Raw genomic sequence first — 24,579 nt, 5'->3', positions numbered from 1 at the left:
CCAAAACAGTGGTTGAATTCAGTGTAGTTTATTACTTTTAAGGTATTGAAAATCTTAGTAAATCTATGTATTGTGAGCTTAATGCATCAAATCATTGAATGGTCAACAAGCACAGCTTACAAAATATTTATTATATTATCAATAGAATACATGGTTTATCAAGCCACTTTTACACCACTATATGAATTCATTTTATCAAACTTTTTTTTTTTTTTTTTAAACAAAACCTCTCAAAAGACCATTTATTAAGACCATCTTTTCATAACAAACATCAACATTGAACACCAACACCAACCCCAAACATGAACATTTTAATTGTGAGCATCAGCAGTTGGATGTCTGTAGAATTATGACCCAGAATGTGATGCCTTTTTTGCTGATTGCACTTCTTCCTGGGAGGTAGACCTGAAGTGTGGTGGCACATAAACATCCTTCGGTAGATTTGCTTGTCTGAAAAATTGGTAGTGTGGCAGAGTGTCATTCTGAGGCTTCTGACTGCGTGGTTCACTTGGCCTTTGACGGTTGACATGGGGATTTTGTATGTATCCGACTAAAGGACCCTGACTATAAGGAAGCTGTGCAACTTGTGCCTCAGATTTTCCCTGCAAAGGTTGGTGCTCGGGGGGTGGCGAGGATATAATAGGACGGGTGCCTGTAAAAGCTGGGGCCTCTGGAATGGGAACTGGAGCTTTGGACCGTGGCTGGAAAAATCCCTTAGAACCACTATTTTCTGTGGAAACATAACCTGAAAGTACCTCTGGTCTCAGTGCTGGATATGGGAATTTGGGAAACTCACTGAGCTGGTATTGTGAAGGACTTGAGATTCCTGTGCCAGACCTCTGATACAGATCTAGAGCTTGGTCTCCACCAGTCTGATACTGGAGATGCTCAGGTGTCTGGCTTGAAGCTAGCGTCAACGGTCTTGACTCTTGAGGCAAACTTTTTACAGGAAGGCGACTGGTTGTCCAAGGCTGTTGGACTGATCCACTAGGTTGATTAAGCATTTGGTAATATTGTGGCTGGGCTGGTCTTGCATCTTGAAAAGCAGGATAAGGAGGATATTGCCTTGTTTGAGATTGCAGGTATATGGGAATAAGCTGAGAAGTTGGAGATAAGGGTGTGGTGGAACTTGGACGACCATGACTACTTTGGTAAAGGTACGGCTGGTACTGAGTAGGCTGGAAACGTTGACTACCAGAATCATGAGGGCTGGAAGCTACAGCACTAGCCAGTTGCTGTTCTGAGTACTCTTTCATGGGAGGCACAGCAGGGTCAGTAGGGGCAAGGGGAGTAATCTCAGGCTTTTGATAACTGGGTTTTTGATACAGTAAAGGCTGAGTTGGAACGGGAGGCTGAAACATCTGTGGAAGAACCGGTGGATGCTGATTGTAATAAGGGCACAAATAATAACCAGGTGGAATATATGGCGCTAAACTGGCAAAAGCAGGATTTACATGAAGTGGATTAGGTTTAGGAAAATTCTGAGTCATCCCATAAGGCTGATACAGTGCAGCGCTAGGAACAGGCATTCTTGGAGGTTGGTATTCCTGAGCAAGAGAAGGCTCAGTTTGAGAGAAAGCTGAAACAGGTTTTTGGAACGTGTAAGGATACTGCATGTAGTGATGTTCAGATTTAGGAGCCTTAGTGACTGGAGCAGCAAGTTCCTGGTGGATCTGCTCGGAGACATAATGGGGCAGTTGACTTTGAACACTGTCGGTAAACTCAGAGCTAGAGACAGTAGGATCAGGGGTCGGTGCAGGGGTCGGTGCAGGAGTCAAATCCACAGGTTTACTTGTCTGGTCTCTGTGAGCTGGCCGGGATGGTATGGGAAGTGAAAATGGGAAGTTTACAGCTAGATTAAAAGAACCAGGCAAAGATGGTAATTTAGGCAGCAAATGACTTCTGGGATGTACAGCGGGTGTTCTAGCTGCATTTCTTGCCAGTTGCTCAACAAGAAATCCATGCTCCTCCTTCACAATCTGACCGGCTATTGCTTTTGTAGGAAATCCAGTTGGTGATTTGTGGTATACACTGGGTTCTCTTTGTGGCAGTGGTTGGTTTGTCAAAGAAAGCCCTGATATTGAGTCATATGGACAAGACAGTGGAATCATCTTGTCTTTTGATCTCAAATCCAGAATGAAACGACCATCCTGAGTCACATTTAAAATACATGTCAGAAATAACTTCAAATTTACAAATTAAAAAAAAAAAAAAAAAAAAAAAAAAAAATAATACTTACCCTGAAGTTGACACCGCAGCTGGTATATGGAACTAAGAAGGTGAGATCTCCTTGGCTGGACACCTCTCGGTGCCAGCATTGAGTGGCCACATAAAGCAGAGGTGCCCATTCCCCATTTACTGTGAAAACAAGTGACATTAACAAATATCAGCAAGGTCCCACAAAAACACTTTCTTCCCCGACCATCACTCAATACTTACATGCAACTGATAGTTCATCTGCTGTCCCATCACCAACAACAGTCAATTCCATGGCATTGTTCTTACAGACGAAGGAGGGAGGGGTCACGCTTACAGGACAGGACAGGTCAAGATCTGTCCCATACCAGCTCAGAGACAATACATATTCGGTTGGCTAGAATTTTAATAGAACAACAACAAAATAATAATAATAATAATAATAATAATAATAATAATAATAATAATAATAATAATAATAATAATAATAAGCACATTGTTTTAGGAGTCATCTTTGGGGTCCACATGTTGCAATTACAGGACTAGCCAAACACCACTGATGCCCCTTTTCCACAAAGGCAGTTTGAGTGCTGGTTTGTAGCCAGAGCCTAGCTTCAAATCGGTTCTTTGTCTTTCGACACCCAAAGCACCAGTTCTGAACCCAGAAAAGTGGTTCATAAGTAGCACCAAAATATTTCTGGTCTATGCTGTAAAAAACAATTTGTTGAGTCAACTTAAAATAATTTGTAACCTGGCTGCCTTAAAATTTTAAGTTCAGTCAACTCAAAAAAAAGTTTATTCAACTTGAAATGTTAAATTATACTAAGTGACAACTTAGATATTTGAGTTAAATCAACTTAAAATTTTAAGGCAGCTGGGTTACTTACCCATCTGTTAAGTTTAGCTAACACAAATATCTAAGTTGTTACTTAGTACAACTTAACATTTCAAGTTGACTAAACTTATGTTAGTTGACTGAACTTAATATTTTAAGGCAGCAGAGTAACAAATTATTTTAAGCTGACTCAACAAATTGTGTTTTTTTATTTTTTTTTTTACAGTGTAGATGCAAGAACCGCTTGTGTCAGGAGCTTGACTTTGACGGGGTTACCGTGACCATCAAGAATCTTTTGACCACCATTTCTGAAATAACAGCTAAACACCAACACGTTGGATTTGCCGTGTTTGGATACCAATGTAGGTTCAGAAAACCATGAAAATCAATAGCAATGCAACATCCGCCACTGTTGATATTAGGCTTGCTCGGGATACATCAGCACTGGGCAGGCCGCAAGAGCAATATAAAAGCTTAAAGAGTCTTGAAAGTCAAAATAACTAGCAAAAACAAAAGAACCATAAGGGACAAAGCTAACATGTCTTACTAAAACAGCAACACACACAAAGACTGAAATGAAAAACAAAATGGAAGCTTGCCTCTTGTTTCACATAACAGGAACCATAGTTGAACAGCAGGCGAACATCTGTGTTTGTAGTTTTGATGGAAACACCACAAAAAGCTGCTAACTGGCCCAAGTGAAGCAGGTCTCCATGTGCTATCAGAAACGAAGAACCACAGTTTAAATAAGCACTTGACTTGGTTGATTCGAATTAGGTTGTCGTTTACACTTACGTCCATAAATTCGGATATTGATGACGTCGGCGTGTTTTATAGTAACTGTTAATACTCTGTCGCCGCATTCAGACTGCGGTTTATTTTGTGCTCTCTGTGCCAAATCCGCAGTCTTCAGTTGTCCACCTCCTGCATATTTCACACTTCTTCGATGTTTTGCGTTTCGCCAAACAGACTTGAAGAAATCGCCACTGGAAATCTCGTTGTGAACTTTAGACTTTGACAGAGGGTATTTCCAAATGGCGTTACCGAAAACAATCTGAAAAGCCAACAATAAAATACAAACTGGGAGAAGGCCGTACTTGTTCATACTGGATAGGCTTCTTTGCCGCTCGTTAGTGATTTAACAACTTTTCATTATTTTTGGTGTTTAGCTCGTCTTGGTTTATGTTCGTGCGAGCCAATGCCCATCGAGCTAGGTATAAAAATACAATATAACAAATCTCAAGTCACAACGAAGGGTTTTACTAATTGAAGCAAGCGAAACCAAGCATCGGGACTTCCTCATTATATGAAATAAACCACAGCTGAGGTTAATTGCCCAATGACATTAGGTGTCGTTTTTAAACACCGAACCACACGCATATTACATATAAAGGATTTGAAGTTGTACAAAATCATGCTAAGAGAATTTGTTGAGTCTTATTTCATTTAGAAAATGCTTAAGCTTTAAACGTCGGTAAAACCAGTGGCTTTTCAGCAGTTTAAACTGTAGGCTAAAAAAAAAAAATAAATAAATAAAAACACAACCACTGCGCACAGAAGTCATTGTTATAACCGGTCTTAAAGAAACAAATAGATGAATAACTTTAAGCAGTTTATGCAACCGGTCAATGATCTCACCTAGAGTCCTACTGTTCCATTAAATCCACAGTAGGTGTCGCTCCAAACCTGCTTTAGATGACTCATCATCAACCTCTGCAAAGTACCTGCGCATCATTTTCTGCCTCTGCGCTACTTTATCGTGATTGGAGAGATGGGTTTTGACTGGCTCTGAGATCACCCTATTGTTGGGTAGCCATGTGCTGCGTTTGGCCCTTGCAACCACTTTTATGCCTGCAGTTATGAGTGCGACACCGGGCGAGTGTGGAGTCTGCGGTCACCGTGTATCTCTAGAAGAGCTGAGTTAAGATGCTGCGGCATGCGGATAGATCGCTGTATAGCACATCACAGCTTTAGGTAAAAGGATGACGACATCGCAAACTCTTGCACATAATTGAGCACTCGGCTAAAGTAATTTACAGTGCGTTTAGGCATCTAAACAACCCGGCATTTAAAAATAAAATGTTTTTGGTGGCTGTTTTGACATTGAGAGAAATCAACGTTTGTGTGTCTCTTACTACATCCCGTGCATGAATTTCCAGTGAGCGACAATACAGTTCTAGGATTTCGCTGGATGTGGGATACGTAAGGACTTGAAAGTAAGTCCTTGGGATGGGTGGGGTCCTCTATGCAGCAAAGAGTGCGGGAGGGGGGCGAGACGACGGACGAGGTGCGGGGAAGTGCGAATATCCGCGGATGCTGGGGCATCAGATAGGCTACGAAAATCAAGAAAATAAATTGAGAGCTTAAAATACCCAAGGTAACCTTTTATTATCTGTGCCATCGCTGTAGAATTCTCATGCCAGTGAGGTTGTAAAGTTATTATTTATTAATACAATTAAGCGTCTTGGAATTAGAATCGATATAAAAGAACGGGAAATATATTTTAAACTGCAATCGAACGTTTAGAATTGAGTGAAAACTGTTTGGATGAAAATGCACCCGAACGCATGACGTGACACGAATTCATTCTGTGTCGGACATCTGTAATTCGCGGGAGCTTGTGCTTTAGCTTCCATTGTATATTTGTCTAATGTAGATTTATTAGAATTTAACAATAAATAAGATTGTTTATCCCATCAAGCGGTATTTTGAACAGGCATAAAATGAATATAAAATAGGAATGCATTTCAGAAGATCTGCTCTGAACTGTTGATATATATAATATTGAATGGGATTTAACACAGTAATTTCTCTTAAAACGTTATTGTTGTTGGTATGAATAGCATGAATCAGCATTTTAAATGACATTGCAGTTCACCTACTGTATCTTGTCTTAAAGAAAGCATCAGAGTAATCTCCTCCTCCCACATGACATTGTAGTTTAGCAGTCGTGGGAGATTTGTGCATGTAATCTTGGTAGAAACAAAGCTAGTATCTCAAAAGTGAAGTGACCCTATAGAAGCGATAAATTATTTGCTGTTTATTGCACAGCATTTCTGCAGCTTTAATGTGGTGATGTCATAGGCCATGACTGCTTTGTTATCAGCATATTGGGAAAATATACTGTGCTTGATTTAAGATCAAACACACATTTAAAAGCACTGTGTGAATAAAAAGCATAGATTCATTTTGAATATGACTTTTCCTGGGATATCTATGAATGCAAGGCAACTTTTGTATTTCAAAAGCATGGCTATTCTCAGTAAGTCACTGCTGAATTGCACAGGACCTTTTGATGTGGAGTATTTCTTAAACACATGATGTTATGTCTTATAATATTTCTTTTACAGCAGGATATTGTTCCACCCTGTTTCCCCCTTATCCTCTGAATATGTTCAAGGCCTTGGCAGGAATCTGTTTGCTTCATCTGACTACGATTTTCTTCCTTTTTTGGGCAACTATAGATGATGTAAGTTCCTCATTTATGTATATACAGTTGAAGTCAAAAGTTTACATACACCTTGCAGAATCTGCAAAATGTTAAATATTTTACCAAAATAAGAAGGATCATACAAAATGCATGTTATTTTTTTATTTAGTACTGACCTGAATAAGATATTTCAAATAAAAGGCGTTTACCTACAATGACTATGATTTTGAGATCCATCTTTTCACACTGAGGACAACTGAGGGACTCATATGCAACTATTACAGAAGGTTCAAATGCTCACTAATGCTCCAGAAGGAAAAACGATGCGTTAAGAGCCAGGGGTCTAAACTTTGGAACATAATGAAGATGTACATTTTTCTTATTTTGCCTAAATCTAATTCATTTAATACTGCCCTTCAGAAGCTACAGAAGATACTTACATGTTTCCCGGAAGACAGAATAAGTCAAATTTATCCTGATCTTCAAATTTAAAAAGTTTTCACCCCCAGCTCTTAATGCATCATGTTTCCTTCTGGAGCATCAGTGAGCATTTGAACCTTCTGTAATAGTTGCATATGAGTCCCTCAGTTGTCCACAAACATGCTAAAAAAAAAACATAATTTGTGGGACCTGAAGGACTTTTCTGAAGAACAGTGGGCAGTTTAACTGTTCAGGACCAACAAGGGACTCATGAACAACCCATTCGGGTAACAAAACCATATTAAAAATTAAGTTTTTGTAAACTTTTGAACAGGGTCATTTTTATAAATTCAACTATTCATCTTTTATGTGAAATATTTTGTCCAGATCAGTACTAAATAAAAAAAATAACATGCATTTTGTATGATCCCTCTTATTTTGGTAAAATAATTTTGCAGATTCTGCAAGGTGTGTGTAAACTTTTGACATCAGCTGTATGTAATAAAATCCATATGTCTTGATCATACATGAAGATACGTGACCTTTCAACAAATGTGAAAAGTATGTGTGTTGTGATCTGAAGGTGTTTGTACAATCATTTTGTTTTGTTTGTAGTTAATGATAGGTTTTTGATTTTCCCAGGCGTGGTGGTTCACAGAGAACCTTTATACAGACTTGTGGGGCAGATGGGTGATGGAGAACAATGATAATGTCTGGGTGTACATGGACATACCAACCTCTTACCGGAAAGGTAATACAAATACTTGGAACAGTATGCATTTTTGCATGTATATTTTTGCTTGTACGTTGTTCAAAATTGATTCCAAAAGTGGGTTTTTACAGTGATGCCATAAAACCATTTTGGGTTCTCCAAAGAACCTTTTTCTACTATAAAAAAACCCCTTTGTGTAATGAAAATGTTACATGGATGGTAAAGGTTCTTCATCCCATTAAAGAACCTTTATTTTTAAGAGTGTACAGACTGGGACATTCACGATTCCCTTTTAATTCGTCCTTCTAGACTACCTGCAAGCGGTCCAGGCGTTTGCAGTGCTGTCCTGCCTGTTTGCTGTGTTCTCTCTGTGCGTGTTTATATTCCAACTCTTTACTCTGGGCAAAGGAAAGCGGTTCACCATCTCTGGAGTTGTGCAGCTCATCTCCTGTAAGCTCCTGTTTCTGTAAATCCAAGGTTAAATGAGGGCATTATTGAAAACGTACATACAGACATTCATTTTTGTCATACATTTATACATTTCTCTTGGACTTGTAGGTTTCTGCATCATGGTGGCTCTATCAATCTACACTGATAACTTTCACTGGAATGAGAAGAATGGCTGGTACGGCTGGTCCTACATCATGGCCTGGTTTGGGTGGCTGCTGACCCTCTTCACTGGAATTATGTACATCATCCTGCGCAAACGAGCGGATTAAACTTTAGCCCTCGCTCTCAGTGCTAATGTACAGCCTTAATTATTTTACTTCAAAATGCAGAACTTGAAAATAGTGAGTTGTCTCAAATATTACAGGTGTTGGCTGGAATTGTAGAACTTGTGCAACAAATCGCAGCATTAGCAGTGCATTGAAACTTTTGAGAAAAGTTTAAACTCAGAGTATGTTGATTCAGCATTTAAGAAAAATTGACTAGAGGAGTTAACATTTTTGTTTGGAGTAACACAATAGATTGGTTTGATAGGTCATCTTTCCTTGTTTTTCAAAGCACTGAGGGCAGTAAGAGGGTCTACATGCTTTATTGCAGGGGTTAAGATGCTGAAGATGCAGTATATACAAGAATGAAATGTAAAAAATGTATTTATAATATGTATAAAGAAAAAGATAAGTTGTACATATAAAGTACATACAGAAAAATATAAGTTATCAAAGTGTAGTTTAAAACATCACTTGCACTTTAAGAATTATGTCTTAAACATGGGTTTATTTTATTTCAATGGATTTTTTTTTTTTTGTGTTGTAGATGGTAATAGCACAGGATAGTCTCTAGGTCAAGATAAGGGTCAAATCTTTGTTACTGCGATGCATTATGGTGCTGTTCAATTTGTGATCATCCACTTGATCATGTAGACTTCTGAATACACAATCTTTTTGTAATTTCATTGTACAGACCCTCTGCCACCATATTTACTTAACAATTTCTGTGTGGCGAACAGCTTCCTTGATAATGACATCCTGGGCCCTGTTGCTATGCCAGCCATTTTTGATTAGCATGATGATGATAAATGATTGCTCATGTGGTCAGATGATCACCTTGTAAGATTCTAATTGTAGAGCACAGAATGTTCAAAATAATTTTTAGAATGCTTTTGTTTTTTAAATGTCAATATCTAGTCATAATTCTATGGGAGCAATTATTCAGCATCCTCTCAAGGAAGAAGCTCCTTATGGATGTCTGAGCTATCCAGTTTCTGCTTACTTTGTTCGGTTAAAGTTTTAACCAGCTCTAGATGTATTTTTATGTTGCAGTATGATAGTAAATGGAAAGGACTTTATTTTTTCAATGCAAAGCCAAACAGTGTAAACCAGGGAGGACATTAATTTTACTAATCACACAAATAAAAACCTTGCCATAAGAATCGGTTTTGCTCTTTTATTATTTACAACATCAATATTTAACAACTTTAAATAAGCTTTAACACAATCATTTAACTTTATCACACAATATCTTGCCATTATATGAAAATGGTGAATAAAATGTACATTTATATCACAAAAGCAATGAAACCTTTTGCATGTACAGCTCTGTAAGGTTCAGTGACCTTCTACAGTCCTCATGCAAAATGCACCAGGCACTAGCATAGGAATGTTCCAATAAGATCTGTTTTGTGGGGGTGTATTGCACTGAATCATATGCCCTGACCGGAGGGTGTAATTCGTTCCTGAACAACTAAGTGGAGGAGATGATTCTGTTCTGCCGAAAGCAGAGGCCTGTTGTGAGAGAAGAGAAAGGTGATGGTTATCTAATTGCAAAGGCTTCAGTCTAATGTAGATAAATGCGTAGGGTCAGGAAATGCAGAAAGCTCACCATAGTTCTGTCTGGAGAGCCTTAAGAGATTCTGTGTCCTTTTCCTGACAGGCCATCTGTAACAGGCCGGTCAGAGCATTTAATACAAAATAAGAGTCCTACTAGTAATCGGTTTATCGCATTTTAGACAATAGTACAGTCTAAAAGTCAGAGACCACTATTGGAAATGCATCTATTTTGCTTTTTTTTAATAATTATTTCATATGATTTTCACTGCAAAGTACAGTTGAGGTCAAAAGTTTACATACCCCTTGAAGAATCTACAAAGTGTTAATTATTTTACCAAAATAAGTGGGATCATAGAAAATGCATATTATTTTTTAATTAGTACTGACCTGAGTAAGATATTTTACATCAAAGACATTTACATATAGCCCAACCTTCTGTCCTTCGTCCTTGTGTGTGTGAAAAAGATAGATCTCAAAATCATACAGTCATTATTGGAAAGGGTTTAAATACACAAAAATGCTGAAAAACCAAAGAATTTGTGGGACCTGGAGGATTTTTCTGCAGAAAAGCAGGCGGTTTAACTGTCCAGAACAAACAAGGGACTCATGAACAACTACAAAACAAAACCAAACCAAAAAAAAAACGCTGTGGATAATTCAGGTAACAACACAGTATTAAGAATTAAGTGTATGAAAACTTTTGAACAGGGTCATTTTTATAAATTCAGCTATTATATTCTCTTGTGGTAAACGTCTTTTATGTGAAATATCTTATTCAGGTCAGTACTAAAAGAAAAATAACATGCATTTTGTATGATCCCTCCTATTTTGGTACAATAATTAACATGCAAGGAGTATGTAAACGTTTGACGTCAACTGTATTTTATAAATATAAAAATTACAAATATATTAAATTACATTCATTCTTTTATTTTAATGTCTCTTATGCTTGCCAAGGCTGCATTTATTTGATCAAAAATACAGTAAAAATTATAATTATAAAATATTACTACAATTTAAAACAACTGTTTTCTATTTGAATATATTTTATAATTTTATTTATTCCTGTGACACTCCAGTTTTCAGTGTCACATGATCATTCAGAAATCATTCCAATATGCTGATTTGCTACTAAAGAAACATTAAAAATCTCTGTGCCGCTTAGTATTTTTGTGGAAACCATGATGAATAGAAAATTCAAAAGAACAGCATTTATCAGAAATTTATTAGAAATGTATTTAGAAATCTTTTGTAATGTTATAAATGTCTTTACTTTGACTTTGGATCAGTTTAATGCATCCTTGCTTAATGTATTTGTGTAATTTTTAATTTCTTTAAATAATAATAAATAAATAAATAAATCTTTCTGACACAAAACTTTTCATCTGTAATATATTTTCTTAGTAAAAAAATATTTCTTAGGTTTATGTCATAATGCTTCTTTGTTTTAAATATTTAGAGTTGGAAAACACGTTTCCAGTTTATTTCCAGGTTTAAATTGGATTCTGAATGCAGATTTTAAATGTGGACTCTGTATAGACTGTATATTTTAACAACCTAATTTTACAAATAGATTAGGTTAGTACTCACCACAACCGACTGTAGAAGGAGGAACACATTTTCTGGAAGGAAGTTTACTAAAGCACAGAGGGTAACAACAGATTATAAAGATCAGCAACCAAAGAAAACACTGTGCCTGGTTCTCCATTAGCTAGAAAGTCTTACCCTGACTATGTGAGTCGAAGGATTCCCAGGCGTATCGCTCTAGTGTTTGAGCATGCTCGGGTAATAGCTTTTGAGGGGGAGGCTAAAACACAGACACAAACATATAGTGTCATTTTTGGGGATAGTAAACACATTTTACCAATTCCAAACCACATCAATCTTAGAAAGTACTATTCATTTTGCATTTAATCATTTATAAGTGATATATAATTGTCCATGACAGTGAAAAACTCACTCTTATATTCAGGTGTGTATAATTATTAAGCAGGTTTTCTGTTACATATAAAATGAGCCAAAAAAAAGAAACTCAGACTGAAAGTCGAAAATTATTAAATGCCCATGAGAAGGATACAATACTAATGCAAAACTATAATTTGCAAAGTTAAGGCATGACCATTGGACAGCGAAATGCTCATTAGGCCAGCATGGTTAGATTTATTTAGAACAATTTATCTTCCAGAATGTGGCAGTAAGTTTTGGGAGTGAAAAGTTTGTCTTGCAGAGATGAACTAAAAGTAAAATCCCAAAACTCACTGCCAGATTCTAGAAGATAGGATGTGATGCTGGTCCTTCAAGAGTCACTCTCAACTTACCTGTCCTGATGTATTTCACAACACTTCAGCAAGTTATTCTTATTAAGCAAGGGTCCTTTTTTAGGATTTTTTACCCAGCAAAGTCTCTGAGAACCTGGCACGTTGCACTTCCAGAGACTCCAGTTTTGGAAAATGGTGGCATTTGGTTCCTAATGGTTTCATGCCTAATTTCTCACTTTAATTCTCTTGCAGTTAACGTGTCTTTTCTTCTCCATCTGTGTTTTTTTCCCTGACTGTGCTGACCCAGTGAGCATTTTGCTGTCCAATGGTCATGCCTTAAAGGAGAAGTCCACTTCCAGAACAACAATTTACAAATAATTTACTCACCCCCTTATCATCCAAGATGTTCATGTCTTTCTGTCGTGAAGAAAATATGGTTTCACTAGATAAGACCCTTCTTCCTCGGCTGGGATCATTTAGAGCCCTATGAAGCTGCATTTAAACTACATTTTGGAAGTTCAAAATCAGGGTACTAATGAAGTCCATTATATGGAGAAAAATCATGAAATGCTTTCCTCAAAAACCATAATTTCTTTACAACTGAAGACAGAAAGACATGAACATCTTGGATGACAAGGGGATGAGTGCATTATTTGTAAATTGTTATTCTGGAAGTGGACTTCTCCTTTAACTTTTAAATTCTAGTATTGCATCCTTCTCATGGGCATTTAATAATTTTTGATTTTGAGTCTGAGTTAAATATGTTTTTTTAACTCATTTTATCTGTAAAAGGAAACCTGCTTAATTATGCACACCTGAATATTTTTTTCACTTCCAGTCCTCATGGGCAATTATATAATCACTTATAAATGATTAAATGCAAAATTATCAGTAGTTATTAAGACTGATGTAGTTTGGAATTGGTAAAATGTGCTTGTAAAAAAAATATGATCGGAATATCAACTTGCCTAATAATTATGCACAAACTGTATTTGTAAACCTCACAGATTTGAAATGTATAATTTACCTCAAGCAGCATAAGAAGTAATACCCTGGAGATTTCACACTTTGCTATGATATCCATAAATGCACCTGGAATTAAAACAAAGAGAATTGAAGCATGAATCTAAAGAATCTTACAGCATATGCGTAATTTCCTTGGTATCATTATTATTAGCTGATGTCTACATAAACTAAAAGACTGCTGACTCTGCAACTGAAAAACACATCCTTGACAAGCATGGAAATCAGTCACAAGACATAACATGACTGCTGCTTATAAATGTGTGATTGCAGGGTATGATCAGTAAATCCAAACAAACAGCAAAATCTGGTGAAAATCCCTGATTTTAGGCCACCAAACCTCACACGCGTAGATTTCAAAACTAAGATCGATTGTATTATGTTGTGAAAGTTCATTATATTCATACCGACAGGGGTGTTTGTCCCGGGTAGCTGTAGTCCTCGTTCCTGACACATGTGCTGCATCTCAGAGAGAACGGCAAGAGCGCCATCATAATCACCTACCAATCAAACATCACATCACTGCTCTGACAACCACAGAAGTTCATCTATACCAACATGAATCACTGCATTCAGACAGGAAAACACTCACGGGTCAGTATTTTGCAGGAAGCCATTTCCCACAGTGACAGCAGGGCCTCAATTGGAGTCTGAATCTGCAGTTCTGCAGCTCTCTGGAAATGAACTATCGCCTCCCCGGGTCTGTTCATCTCCTACACACAAATATATAAACAGGACCACAACAAGATTAAGCACCGTGGAACAAGATGAATATGCAATTTTAATTCATTTATAAACAGAAAGCCGCTCCATGTATTACAATGATTAATGTCTCACCTTCAGAGCATTGCCAAGCTCCAGTGAGAGACTGGCCGCCATAACAGGCTGATTCATCTCAATATAGACCTAAACAATATATAAGTACATATATGCAGTATAAAACACACACAAAAACTGCATGTGATTGCAAGATTTTAGGCTTTTTACTTCATTAATCCAGTAAAGAGAGGTATTCTTCAAATGACTTAAATGAAATCAATTTTAGGAGCATTTCAACATGAAACCTGGAACTGCAGCTAGATGTAAGCGACAATTAGCTGAAACAGTTTCATTTTGGGGTGAACTATAACTATTTAGATAATATTTTGCTCTGCTTGTAGTTGTAGCTGATCATAGTCATCAACAGATTTATGAAAACTATATACACTACCAGTCAAAGTGTTTTTGAATAGTAACATGTCTCTTTCAAGAAGTCTCTTCTGCTCACCAAGCCTGCATTTATTCGATTCAAAATACAGCAAAAGCAGTAATATTGTGAAATATTTTTACTTTTTAAAATAACAGCTTTCTATTTGAATCTGAATTTTAAAATGTAATTTATTTCTGTGATCAAACATGAATTTTCATCATCATTACCCCAGTCTTCAGTGTCACATGATCCTTCAGAAATCATTCTAATATGCTGATTTGCTGTTCAAGAAACATGTATTATTATTATCATCATCAGCATCATCATCAATATTTAAAACAGTAAAGTACATTTTTTCAGAATTCTTTGATGAATAGAAAGATCCAAAGATCAGCATTTATCTGCAATAAAAAGCTTTTTCAAGATTATACACTATACCATTCAAAAGCTTGGAGTCAGAATAATTTTTTTTTGGGAAAGAAATTATAGAAATTAATACTTCTGTTAGGAATGATGCTTTAAATTGCTCAAAAGTGATGATAAAGACATTTATAATTATACAAAAAATTCAGATAAGTACTGTTTTTCTGAACCTTTTATTCATCAAAGAAACTTGAAAAATTCTACTCCGCTGTTTTCAGCATAATAATAATAGTAAATGTTTTTTGAGCAGCAAGTCAGAATATTAGAATGACTTCTGAAGGATCATGTGACTGGAGTAATGATGTTAAAAATTCAGCTTTGAAATCACAGGAATAAATTACATTTTTAAATATATTCAAATAGAAAACAGTTATTTTAAATAGTAAAAATATTTCAGAATTGTACTGTTTTTGCCGTACGTCGGATCAAATAAATACAGGCTTGGTGAGCAGAAGAGACTTCTCAAAAAACATTCAAAAACTTTTGACTGGTATTTTTTTTCCTGTATTTAAAAAAAATGATAAAATATGACAAAAATATCGCAATTATGTTAAAATAAAAAATATAAAAAAAAATAAATAAATAAAATAAAACTGTAACACTACACTGAGCAGGAGAGTCATCTAGTTTTATATTGAAAATAGTCTTTTCATTCTATTTAAATCATGAAGTGAGGCCAGCATCCTGCAAAATAAAAGACAACCACAGCTTATCTGCCTGAGCTTAAGTAACTCATAATAAATGTGTTTCCGGTAAATACCTTAATAGCAAAACTATAGCAGTTCATGGCTGCCTGCATATTCTCATCAAAGCCAGGAGCCCTCAGCGCTCTGGTTTCCTGTTCCGAGGCCAAAAAGAGTCGAGCTGCATCTGTCAATGCCAGGGCTTCTCCTGGAGCATTGAAGAGGGTCTGTTCACAGCTACGAAGAGAAAAAAACATTGTTGTTTTAGATCAGACAAAAGGATGAAGAAATGATAGCTGTGTGAAATGCTGTGTTACCGGGCCATTGCGAGATTACAGAAGGCAGCATACTGAGGACAGTCCTGCTGTTTGAGCTCTTTGGCCAGCTGACCTGAGGAAATATGTCACATAATGATAAACAGACTAGCATTACCGCCTAGCATAGCTTTTCTGTCACAGTAACGTTAACGTTACTCACCAAACTGTTCACTTGCTTCAGCGACATTAGGTTTTCGCAGAAAGCGTCTGTGATTAAGGGGGAAGAAAAAAATTAAAAGGCCACTATATGAGATTAATGTGACAGGTTGAACATCCCCACTGAACATACTCTGGAATAGTTCGTTATGCAAAGCCGCTGGCATGAAATTAAACATCTACACGATGTCACCCTCAGCTGTCCATACATAAATCTTCTGTACTTTTACAATAATACATCGTATTGACGTGAACTTCATTTAGTAGCTTGTGAGATGTAATTAGCAACATGCTAGTGAGGGTTATGTAGTGCTGTCACGACATTTTTTGGTTATGCTCAGCATTGTAGACAACATTAATTGTCTACCAAGGTTAACATTGAAATGATCCTTGCATTAGTAATATAAAGATGTCATTTTAGCTCTTACTTTTTCAGTTTATTTGACACCGCCCGGTAGCGCGTCAGAAAATCTCCCTCGGCTGCCATTGTTGACACTTCAGGAGGAGGAGCAAACAGACAGGAAGTTCGGATTCGAGTGGTCCATTGGTTGAACGCATATGAAGGTGTCTTTTGATTGGTTTACACAGAATAAGGGCGGGGCTTTCGCCGGCTGCATCAAGGCGAGAGGTTTGATGAGTTCGAGAGGAAAACGACACATATTTAGTTGTTTTAATATTTCATTTATTTTATGTTATACTGGCCCATAAACTATTAAATTATACAAAAAGCTTTATTTGACAATAATCACATTCCAGCAAGTTCATTCATTCACAGGTTTTCATAGACAGAATCAAATACTTCATCTTCTTGTTCTTTGCAGTGCTGAAAGAGAGCACATCAGTAGAAATGGTTGGTATTTTAAAAACATGACTTCATTAACAATCAGAAATAAAGCAATCATGACCTATGAATTATAAGTAATATATTAATAACCAATTAAGGCTTCATATTTGAACATTTTATATTTAAACTTTACACATGCTAATTTTTCTCTGCAACAAGATGATCATAGTGGATCAGCTATACGGTTATGCTTTTGTTACAAACACACATTTAAGACTGCTCATATGTGACCCTGGACTACAAAACCAGTCTTAAGTAGCATGGGTACATTTGTAGCAATAGCCAAAAATACATTGTATGGGTCAAAATTATTGATTTTTCTTTTATGCCAAAAATCATTAGGAAATTAAATGAAGATCATGTTCCATGGGGATATTTTGTAAATTTCATACCATAAATATATCAAAACTTAATTTTTGATTGTTTTGATTGTTTTGATTAGTAATATGCATTGCTAAGAACTTAATTTGGACACCTTTAAAGGCGATTTTCTCAATATTTAGATTTTTTTGAAACACTCAGATTTCAGATATTCAAATATTGTCCTATCCTAACTAACCATACATTAATGGAAAGCTTATGTATTCAGTTGTCATATGATATATAAATCTCAATTTCGAAAAATTGACAATTATGACTGGTTTTGTGGTGCAGGGTCACGTATTTCTCAACATGGTTTACAGTTGGATAACCAAATCAGTTTTCTTTTATTGAATGCTTTATTGTTACTGCTGCTTTAATATGTATTACATATTTAAAATTTGTTTTATAATAAAAATGCAAAGTGTATGTAATGAGGTGTTTTCGCTGCATGATTATATGTTCAGCAAAACATGCTAGAGTTATTATGCACTTTGTGCTTATATATTCGATACTTTAAAATTTTACAAACATATTTTTAAATGTAGGTCTACATTATAGGCTATACATTTCATGTAATATTACACCACTTATCAAACAAACCTTTTTATCTGATTTTTTCTTCTTTGTGTTTTCTTCGTGCATCGTGTCTAATTGCAGTGTATCATAAATTGAGCTTGATCTGTATTGTAGTGCCTGTTGAAAGGGAGTATAAAGTGACACATAAATTTATTTGAGACATCATTTCAAATCTTTATTAAAACAGGATGCCAGGGTAATGTCAAATACTGAGACACAGAAAGAGCAAATGACTAATATCCAAAAGAGAAAAAGACTGTTGTCTCACTGTGTAGAATGATGCAGATGCAGCGTCCTCATCTAATATCACTTCATCACTTTCCCCTGGTCTCTGCTTCGCAACTTCATTTTTGTCGTCTCTACAAGAAGCCTGCTCCTAAAAAATGAGGCAAACCTAGGGTTGAAACGAGCAGTATCATGTGATTTTCTGGACAGTACACTTATGCCCTTTTTTGGTCATGACAGCACCATCTTGCAATCAAAGCAATTCTGGACACTCCATCTGGAGCCAATTGGGATTACATAAACTTGCATAATAACACAAAGATCATCTTTTCTTAGTATGCTTAATATGTGTATGTGCCCTTTGTGCTGTTATTTGAAATGGACATGGACTCCACAAGACCTTTGAACCTGTCCTGTAGTATCTGGCACCAAGACATAAAAAATATCCTTTATGTCCTGGAAGTTGCAAGGTGTGATACACTGAGTTCTGACACCATTCTAAGTTTTCAGAAGTTTGAGCTACAGTAGCTCTTCTGTGTGATCGGACCAGATGGCTAGCCTTCGCTCTCCACGTGAGATTTGGACATCCAGTTTACAGGTTGTCCTTCTATACACCACTTTTGGTATGTACTAACTATACCAAGAACACCCTACAGGATTTGTCGTTTTGGGGATGCTCTGACCTAGTCGTCTAGCCATCGCTCATTATTCTTCTCATTTTCCTGCTTTCAAGACATTCAATTCAAGACTGTTCACTTGCTGCCTAATATGGTGGACGCTTGACAGATGCCATTGTGACATTATAGTTTTGGGGTAACGCATTACAAGTAACACAAGTTACATAATCAGATTACTTTTTGAGTAACTAGTAAAGTAACAGATTACTTTTAAATTTACAATTCTGAGTTACTCTGTCAAATAAGTAATGCAAGTTACATTGTTGTCCCTTTTATTCATTCACGCCTCTCCTGTCCCTGTGTTGTTGAGAGAAATTGAAAGCGAGATGCAGAAGCAGAATTACTTCCTTCAGCCTGAAGCTTATTAATTTCACTTTTGGTGGGAGAGTGTCTTTAGAGTTGCCAAAAAATAGAACTTTTGGGGGTTTTGTTATTAACAAATCTAAATAGCAAGTTAGCTCAGGTGACAAAAAGCAACGCAAAAGTAACAAAATGCATTATTTTCCATAATACATTATGTAAGCATCAGTTACCTTTTTATGGAGTAACATAATATTGTAATGTATTACTTTTAAAAGTAACTTTTCCCAACACTGATAATCAAAGTTATTCACCTGTCAGTTTAGTTTTAAAGGGCACCTATTTTAACAATATGTAATATTGGTCTTTGGTGTCCCCAGAATGTGTCTGTGAAGTTTCAGCTCAGGCTACATCTACATTAATCTGGATACATTTGAAAACAGGGTTTTCGTTTTAAAACACTATACGTCCACATTATAGTTTCTCATCCACACTTTGAGAATCAAAACCGCATGCCTAATGAGACTGGTTGGGTCAGTCAGCGGCCGTGTGTGGGGCAGACGGAACAGACGGGCCGTGGGCGGGGCCTAAACAATGGGATGTCACACTGCTTTGAGAATCAAAACCGCATGCCTAATGAGACTGGTTGGGTCAGTCGGCGGCCGTGTGTGAGGCCTAAACAATGTGATCCCACACTGCTTTGAGAATCAAAACCACATGCCTAATGAGCCTGGTTTGGTTTAATGGAGATTTGATGCTGCATTCACGCCATCTCATAATTCTGAGATGAAAACACGTGACATTCTGAATTATGAGTTTCTATGGCAACACTATCAACGCCAAAGCCCTCACGTGCTCCTGAACTCGTAATTACAACTTGTAGACTCGGAATGTTCTGAGAGTTACGACTTGGACCAGTGACAGATGTACCACGTGACCGCCGCCAGGCTCATTTTGGCTCTACTTAGGTGCTACCTCCGAGTCCGACAACATGGAAAGCTATGAGTAAAATGTCACGTGTTGTCATCTCCGAATTAGGGTAATTGCGACATAGCGTGAAGGCAGCATAAAAATAAGGGTGGGTGGATTTTTAACATTGTAGGGTGGTTGTGTTCACACACTGCCAACACATATTTATGTCCAAATACCATGTACAAAAGTGAATTTTGCATAATAGGTGCCCTTTAAAGTTGTGTCTGATCATTGCATAACCTGTCATTGTTAGACTGAGTCCTTTCAGATGTACAGAAATCCATTCCTTGAACTTTTATCAGCATGATCATCTGATTTATGCATCAAAGTACAAAGGAAAGCATACAAAATTAAAGAAACTTAAATAAAATAGAATAGAATTATTACAGTATGTTTTAATGACACAATGTGTGGCCAAGTGTTACCTTGTAGCTCTTTAATATGTAAAGTGACCCAGCAACACTGAAGATGAGAAGAATTCCTGAGAATGCCATCATGGTGATGATGGCACTTTTTAACTCCATAGGTGGCTCCTGATAACCTTTATCTGGAAAACCCAGAATTGGGGTAAGAGTGAAGAAACAAGGAGGAAATAGAGAGAACGGAAAAGAGAAACTTAGTTTTCAGCTCAATTTTTTTTGCATAATCGCTTTTCTTTTGCTGAAAGTGGCAGTTTCAGTCTAATAAATCATAGTGTCACATGGCCAAACTCACATGCTGTCTTTTTTTTTTTTTAATGCATCCATAATGAACCTCTTTATGTTTCTGTCCAGACTATGTATTGACTCACAAGCCACAAACTTCAAGTGAAAAGTTCTGAGGTAAAAATCTCTATTAATACGCATAAACGTTTAAGATGTGACTAAGAGATTATAGTCACATCTTAAATCATGGAGTAAATGAAAAGATCAGCAGACTCACCTCTCACATGAACCACCCAATGCACTTCTTGATTTGCATAACTAAAGTAGTAATGGCCAGAACTTGAGCTATTGGACATTTTGATATGTGCTGCCACCTTTTTTTTAGTTTCACTAAATTCACTTTTAAGTTCCTTATGCCAAACTCTCATCTTGTTGGTGGGTTGAGTGTGGTAGCATTCAATGTTGCTAGTGGTGGCGTTTGCTGGGATGACGACTGACAGGTTGAAGTCAAGAGTGTCTCCTGCTAGTGCTACTCTGGCTCTATTCAGCATAGAGACTGCAAGTTTGGCTGGAGGAACGGAGGAGAGAACATTGTGTTATTGAACCATCTGTGCTCTCCTGATATTTTCATAACTTATGGATTCTAATTCAGCTTAAGATGGTGTGGGTGAGAAATGCACCAATACAATAATAAAAATGAAATAAAACAAACACTGTAATGACAATTAATTAAAGATCAACAATACCTTGAGTTTCCTGCCAACAGCAAAAAATTACAATCCAACACAACACAAGTTTGGTTGAATACATCCTTGAAAAAAATTTACATTTCCTTTCTTTTGAAACAAAATGAGCCACCTTTTCTTTCTCTCTGTTGTTTCATCAAAGTTCAGAAACAAAGTGGTAAAAAGCTGCTTTCTGTCCAGACAGCACGGGAAGTTAAGTCATATTACACCACAGTGGATGTTTACAGGACTCTCACATGAGGTACAAACTTCTCATGCAATCCTCAGAAACCACTTCCTCTCTCACTCCACAAGATCACTTCCTAAATTATCTCCTTTTACAGAACTGTTGTTTTTTTGCTTGGTATTGATAGCGTGATCAATTCTAGAGCTAAATTTTAACCGTTTTTCAAACAAGGTTTTAACACTGAAACGTAGGTTCTTTGCAAAATGTTTGTAAAAAAAATTAAGCTAAGGTCTGGTTATGGTTATGGGCTCTTATCAGATGTATGTACATGAATATAGGGCTGCCAACTCATGCAAATGACACTGCTCTCACACTACACGTCCATTTTTTCATGCTGTAAAAGCACCCTCAGTTGAAAAAGTAATAACAGGGTATTGGCGAAACAGATTTGGCAACCTTTCCGGTATGTCCAAAGCATCAAAGTTTCTATTTACAATGTATTTTCTAGTGTTGAGTAATGCAACCAATCACGGACATTTCTGCTGATTTCGTAAACATATCTGATTGAACACTGCAATCCTCTCATTGTAACAAAGAGTGTAAACATAATGTAAGAAATATAAATATATAATTTATTATCCTGCGTAGAGAGATTAAATTATAACTGAACTTGAGATTGTGATGTACTGAAATGAATGACAGCTTTTCAATTATTATAAAGGAACATTATTTCTAGGCTATATAATGTCTATTCTGAATTTGAATTAAAGTACTGTTTTTTGTGCTGCTTTAAGAGCACCAGGTCACATACCCTGTACATGCAACAAACATATGACAACATTATATATCCAGGATTCACTTTCAAAATTACAATGACTGACATATTGAGTATGGAAAAAGAAAATGTAAAGTCAATATATATATATGCATTAAGTAATGTTAATGCAGACTAATAGATTAATATATATAAAAAAAAAAAATCATTTTAAAATACACTATACCAGTCAAAAAATAAACTGTAAGATTTTTAATGTTTTTTAAAAGAATTCTCTTTTGTGCACCAAGCCTGCATTTATTTGATCCAAAATACAGCAAAAACAGCTTTAAATTGATCAAAAGTGATGATAAAGACATTTATAATGTTAAAAAAGATTTATATTTCAGATAAATGCTGTTCTTCAGAATTTTCTATTCATCAAAGAAACCTGAAAAAAATCTACTCAGCTGTTTTCAACATAATAATACTAATAATAAATAATTTTTGTTTGTTTAGCAGCAAATTGGATAATTAGAATGATTTCTGAAGGACCACGTGACTGGAGTAAAGATGCTAAAAATTCAGCTTTGAAATCACAGGAATAAATTACATTTTTAAATATATATTCAAATAGAAAACAGTTATTTTAAATAGCAGACATATTTGCTGTACTTTGTATCAAATAAATGCAGGCTTGATGATCAGAAGAGAATTCTTTAAAAAAAAAATATTACGGTTTTACTGTTCAAAACCTTTTGACTGGTAGTGTTTGTTTGAAATGGTGTTGCAATTTTGACAAAATTTTGCAGTTCTCTCACTGTACACTGCTATTTTTGTTGTTATTTTGCACCATTGCAACAGTTATTTTACATCATTTTATTATAAAAAACAGCACAGTCATCAGTATATGGAATACGTTACACTCTTAAAAATAAAGGTTCTTCACAGCAATGCCATAGAAGAACCATTCAGTCAAAGGTTCTTTAAAGAACCATCTCTTTCTTACCTTTCTATAATCTAAAAAACCTTCCTTCACTACAAAGAACCTTTTTAGAAACAGAAAGGTTCTTCAGATGTTAAAGGTTCTTTATGGAACCTTTAAAACAAAAACATTTCTTCTATGGCATCATGAAGCACCTTTATTTTTAAGAGTGTATGGGAGCCAAATGTGTTCACAAGGATATTAATAGGAGTAAATTTTGACTTTGTGGGGTTTTTCTTTTCCTTTTTTGGTCCTGGTGAGGGAACAAGCTTATAAATCATGCATAATTAAGCTTTTTAAAAATGTAAAAATGCAGAAGGTTTTGTGTGAGGGGTAGGGTTAGGGTAAGGGGACAGACAATACAGTTTTGCAATAAAAAAACCATTACACCTATGGAGTGTCCCCATAAAGATGAGAATATCAGTATGAGTGTGTGTGTGTGTGTGTGTGCGTGTGTGTTTTAACAAAACAAACCCAATCAACCCATAACCTGTATGCAAGTTCAGTAATGGGATTTTAAAATAGTCAACTCTGACCACCAGGTGGCAGCAGAAGAGCACACGATACTTTGTGGGCGAGCGCCAGATTGACGTCAAATAAAGTTCCAAAATCATCAAAAATGAATTACGTAATGATTACATCACTGTCACTGAAATAGGCCTAATTAGCGCCAGGAAAGATAGGCTAAATCAAAAACAGCAGTACAAAATCTTTTCCACTTTTTCCTTTGTTTAGTATGACTTCAAAGTAAATATTATTGTATATAGGCAACAGAAATATATATATTCAACATTTGAAGTGGATCGAAACCTAGCATCACAGTTGTCCTAAAACCAAAACAATACCTGTTCTTGTCTTATAGGACAACTTTGATTAACTTTTTTGATCCACTTCAAATGTTGACTACTGTATATACATACGTTTAAGTGTTAAAAGATGTAAAAAAAGATGTAAAGACGATTCACATAAGATCAAAATACAGACATTAATATGGGTTTCACACACCTTACATATTTGAAATAGTTGAATGGGCAAGCTCCAACTAATAAAGATAAAGAGACTGAGATAGGGAGATATATGGAGAGCGAGGTAAAAAGAAGAGTAAGGAATTCAGTTAAAGGTGACAAACTGCCTTGTTTAATGAGAAACAGGTGCATGAGTGCCTTGTGACTGAATTCTGAGCTGAAGTAAGGAATACTCACATACTCATATAAGCCAGGCAAAACTGACCTCACATACCACAAAAACAGACCAGGGTGAGAGCGAGAGAATGTACAACAAATATAACATCTGGATACCAGGGAATAAAAGTATTTCCGTCCCATAATCTCTTTCATCTTTTTATTTCTGCACAATAAGAGTCGAAATCAACACATGGGCATGATAGTAAAGAACTACAATAGTATTAAGGA

General features: G+C 36.2%; 4 protein-coding genes across 6 annotated transcripts; 1 reads left to right on the top strand and 3 right to left on the bottom strand.

Annotated features, from left to right (window-relative positions):
* Positions 1 to 198: 198 nt before the first annotated feature.
* Positions 199 to 2,588, bottom strand: si:ch73-90k17.1 (uncharacterized). Its single transcript, XM_051111548.1, has 3 exons — positions 2,440 to 2,588; positions 2,240 to 2,358; positions 199 to 2,150 (listed from the first exon to the last, which is right to left on the bottom strand). Exons 1-3 carry the CDS (start codon positions 2,489 to 2,491, stop codon positions 348 to 350), a joined length of 1,974 nt encoding a protein of 657 aa, XP_050967505.1. The 5' UTR covers positions 2,492 to 2,588; the 3' UTR covers positions 199 to 347.
* Positions 2,589 to 4,855: 2,267 nt separating this feature from the next.
* On the top strand, positions 4,856 to 9,469 carry emp1 (epithelial membrane protein 1). Of its 2 annotated transcripts, none has more exons than XM_051111600.1 (5): positions 4,856 to 5,005; positions 6,382 to 6,500; positions 7,524 to 7,632; positions 7,903 to 8,043; positions 8,152 to 9,469. In XM_051111600.1, exons 2-5 carry the CDS (start codon positions 6,423 to 6,425, stop codon positions 8,310 to 8,312), a joined length of 489 nt encoding a protein of 162 aa, XP_050967557.1. In that variant the 5' UTR covers positions 4,856 to 5,005; positions 6,382 to 6,422; the 3' UTR covers positions 8,313 to 9,469. The 2 variants fall into 2 exon arrangements, with proteins under 2 accessions (XP_050967557.1, XP_050967549.1); XM_051111592.1 differs by lacking the exon at positions 4,856 to 5,005 and adding an exon at positions 5,028 to 5,408.
* A 26-nt stretch (positions 9,470 to 9,495) lies between these two features.
* Positions 9,496 to 16,524, bottom strand: f8a (coagulation factor VIII associated). Of its 2 annotated transcripts, XM_051111561.1 has the most exons (12): positions 16,344 to 16,518; positions 15,920 to 15,966; positions 15,760 to 15,832; positions 15,520 to 15,679; positions 13,985 to 14,053; positions 13,740 to 13,860; positions 13,555 to 13,647; positions 13,152 to 13,216; positions 11,592 to 11,673; positions 11,457 to 11,503; positions 9,919 to 9,974; positions 9,499 to 9,821 (listed from the first exon to the last, which is right to left on the bottom strand). In XM_051111561.1, the coding sequence occupies exons 1-12, from the start codon at positions 16,400 to 16,402 to the stop codon at positions 9,740 to 9,742; spliced, it is 954 nt and encodes a 317-aa protein (XP_050967518.1). In that variant the 5' UTR covers positions 16,403 to 16,518; the 3' UTR covers positions 9,499 to 9,739. The 2 variants fall into 2 exon arrangements, with proteins under 2 accessions (XP_050967527.1, XP_050967518.1); XM_051111570.1 differs by lacking the exon at positions 13,985 to 14,053 and having other exon boundaries at positions 9,496 to 9,821; positions 16,344 to 16,524.
* Positions 16,525 to 16,580: 56 nt separating this feature from the next.
* On the bottom strand, positions 16,581 to 21,466 carry si:ch211-243a20.4 (uncharacterized). Its single transcript, XM_051111580.1, has 6 exons — positions 21,263 to 21,466; positions 20,794 to 21,084; positions 20,298 to 20,419; positions 17,967 to 18,074; positions 17,723 to 17,815; positions 16,581 to 16,738 (listed from the first exon to the last, which is right to left on the bottom strand). Exons 1-6 carry the CDS (start codon positions 21,324 to 21,326, stop codon positions 16,685 to 16,687), a joined length of 732 nt encoding a protein of 243 aa, XP_050967537.1. The 5' UTR covers positions 21,327 to 21,466; the 3' UTR covers positions 16,581 to 16,684.
* Positions 21,467 to 24,579: the final 3,113 nt, after the last annotated feature.

This window comes from Labeo rohita, chromosome 1 (genome assembly GCF_022985175.1).
Source record: "Labeo rohita strain BAU-BD-2019 chromosome 1, IGBB_LRoh.1.0, whole genome shotgun sequence".
Taxonomy (NCBI): domain Eukaryota; kingdom Metazoa; phylum Chordata; class Actinopteri; order Cypriniformes; family Cyprinidae; genus Labeo; species Labeo rohita.
Note: the sequence above shows the minus strand (reverse complement) of the source record. Positions and strands in the feature narration are given on the sequence as shown.

What these genes read in the sequence shown, in the direction of transcription:
- si:ch73-90k17.1 (XM_051111548.1), bottom strand. Translation starts at nt 2,491, where the DNA reads ATGGAATTGACTGTTGTTGGTGATGGGACAGCAGATGAACTATCAGTT. An exon ending in AGATGAACTATCAGTTGCAT is followed by an intron (nt 2,359 to 2,439) that starts GTAAGTATTGAG and finishes TTGTTTTCACAG; the next exon opens with TAAATGGGGAATGGGCACCT. An exon ending in GCTGCGGTGTCAACTTCAGG is followed by an intron (nt 2,151 to 2,239) that starts GTAAGTATTATT and finishes AATGTGACTCAG; the next exon opens with GATGGTCGTTTCATTCTGGA.
- emp1 (XM_051111600.1), top strand. Translation starts at nt 6,423, where the DNA reads ATGTTCAAGGCCTTGGCAGGAATCTGTTTGCTTCATCTGACTACGATT. An exon ending in TTTGGGCAACTATAGATGAT is followed by an intron (nt 6,501 to 7,523) that starts GTAAGTTCCTCA and finishes TGATTTTCCCAG; the next exon opens with GCGTGGTGGTTCACAGAGAA. An exon ending in AGTTGTGCAGCTCATCTCCT is followed by an intron (nt 8,044 to 8,151) that starts GTAAGCTCCTGT and finishes TTGGACTTGTAG; the next exon opens with GTTTCTGCATCATGGTGGCT.
- f8a (XM_051111561.1), bottom strand. Translation starts at nt 16,402, where the DNA reads ATGGCAGCCGAGGGAGATTTTCTGACGCGCTACCGGGCGGTGTCAAAT. An exon ending in GCTATAGTTTTGCTATTAAG is followed by an intron (nt 14,054 to 15,519) that starts GTATTTACCGGA and finishes TATATTGTTTAG; the next exon opens with GTCTATATTGAGATGAATCA. An exon ending in TCCTTCTACAGTCGGTTGTG is followed by an intron (nt 9,975 to 11,456) that starts GTGAGTACTAAC and finishes GGCCTGTTACAG; the next exon opens with ATGGCCTGTCAGGAAAAGGA.
- si:ch211-243a20.4 (XM_051111580.1), bottom strand. Translation starts at nt 21,326, where the DNA reads ATGTATTCAACCAAACTTGTGTTGTGTTGGATTGTAATTTTTTGCTGT. An exon ending in CTGTTGGCAGGAAACTCAAG is followed by an intron (nt 21,085 to 21,262) that starts GTATTGTTGATC and finishes CCGTTCCTCCAG; the next exon opens with CCAAACTTGCAGTCTCTATG. An exon ending in ACATATTAAAGAGCTACAAG is followed by an intron (nt 18,075 to 20,297) that starts GTAACACTTGGC and finishes CTCATTTTTTAG; the next exon opens with GAGCAGGCTTCTTGTAGAGA.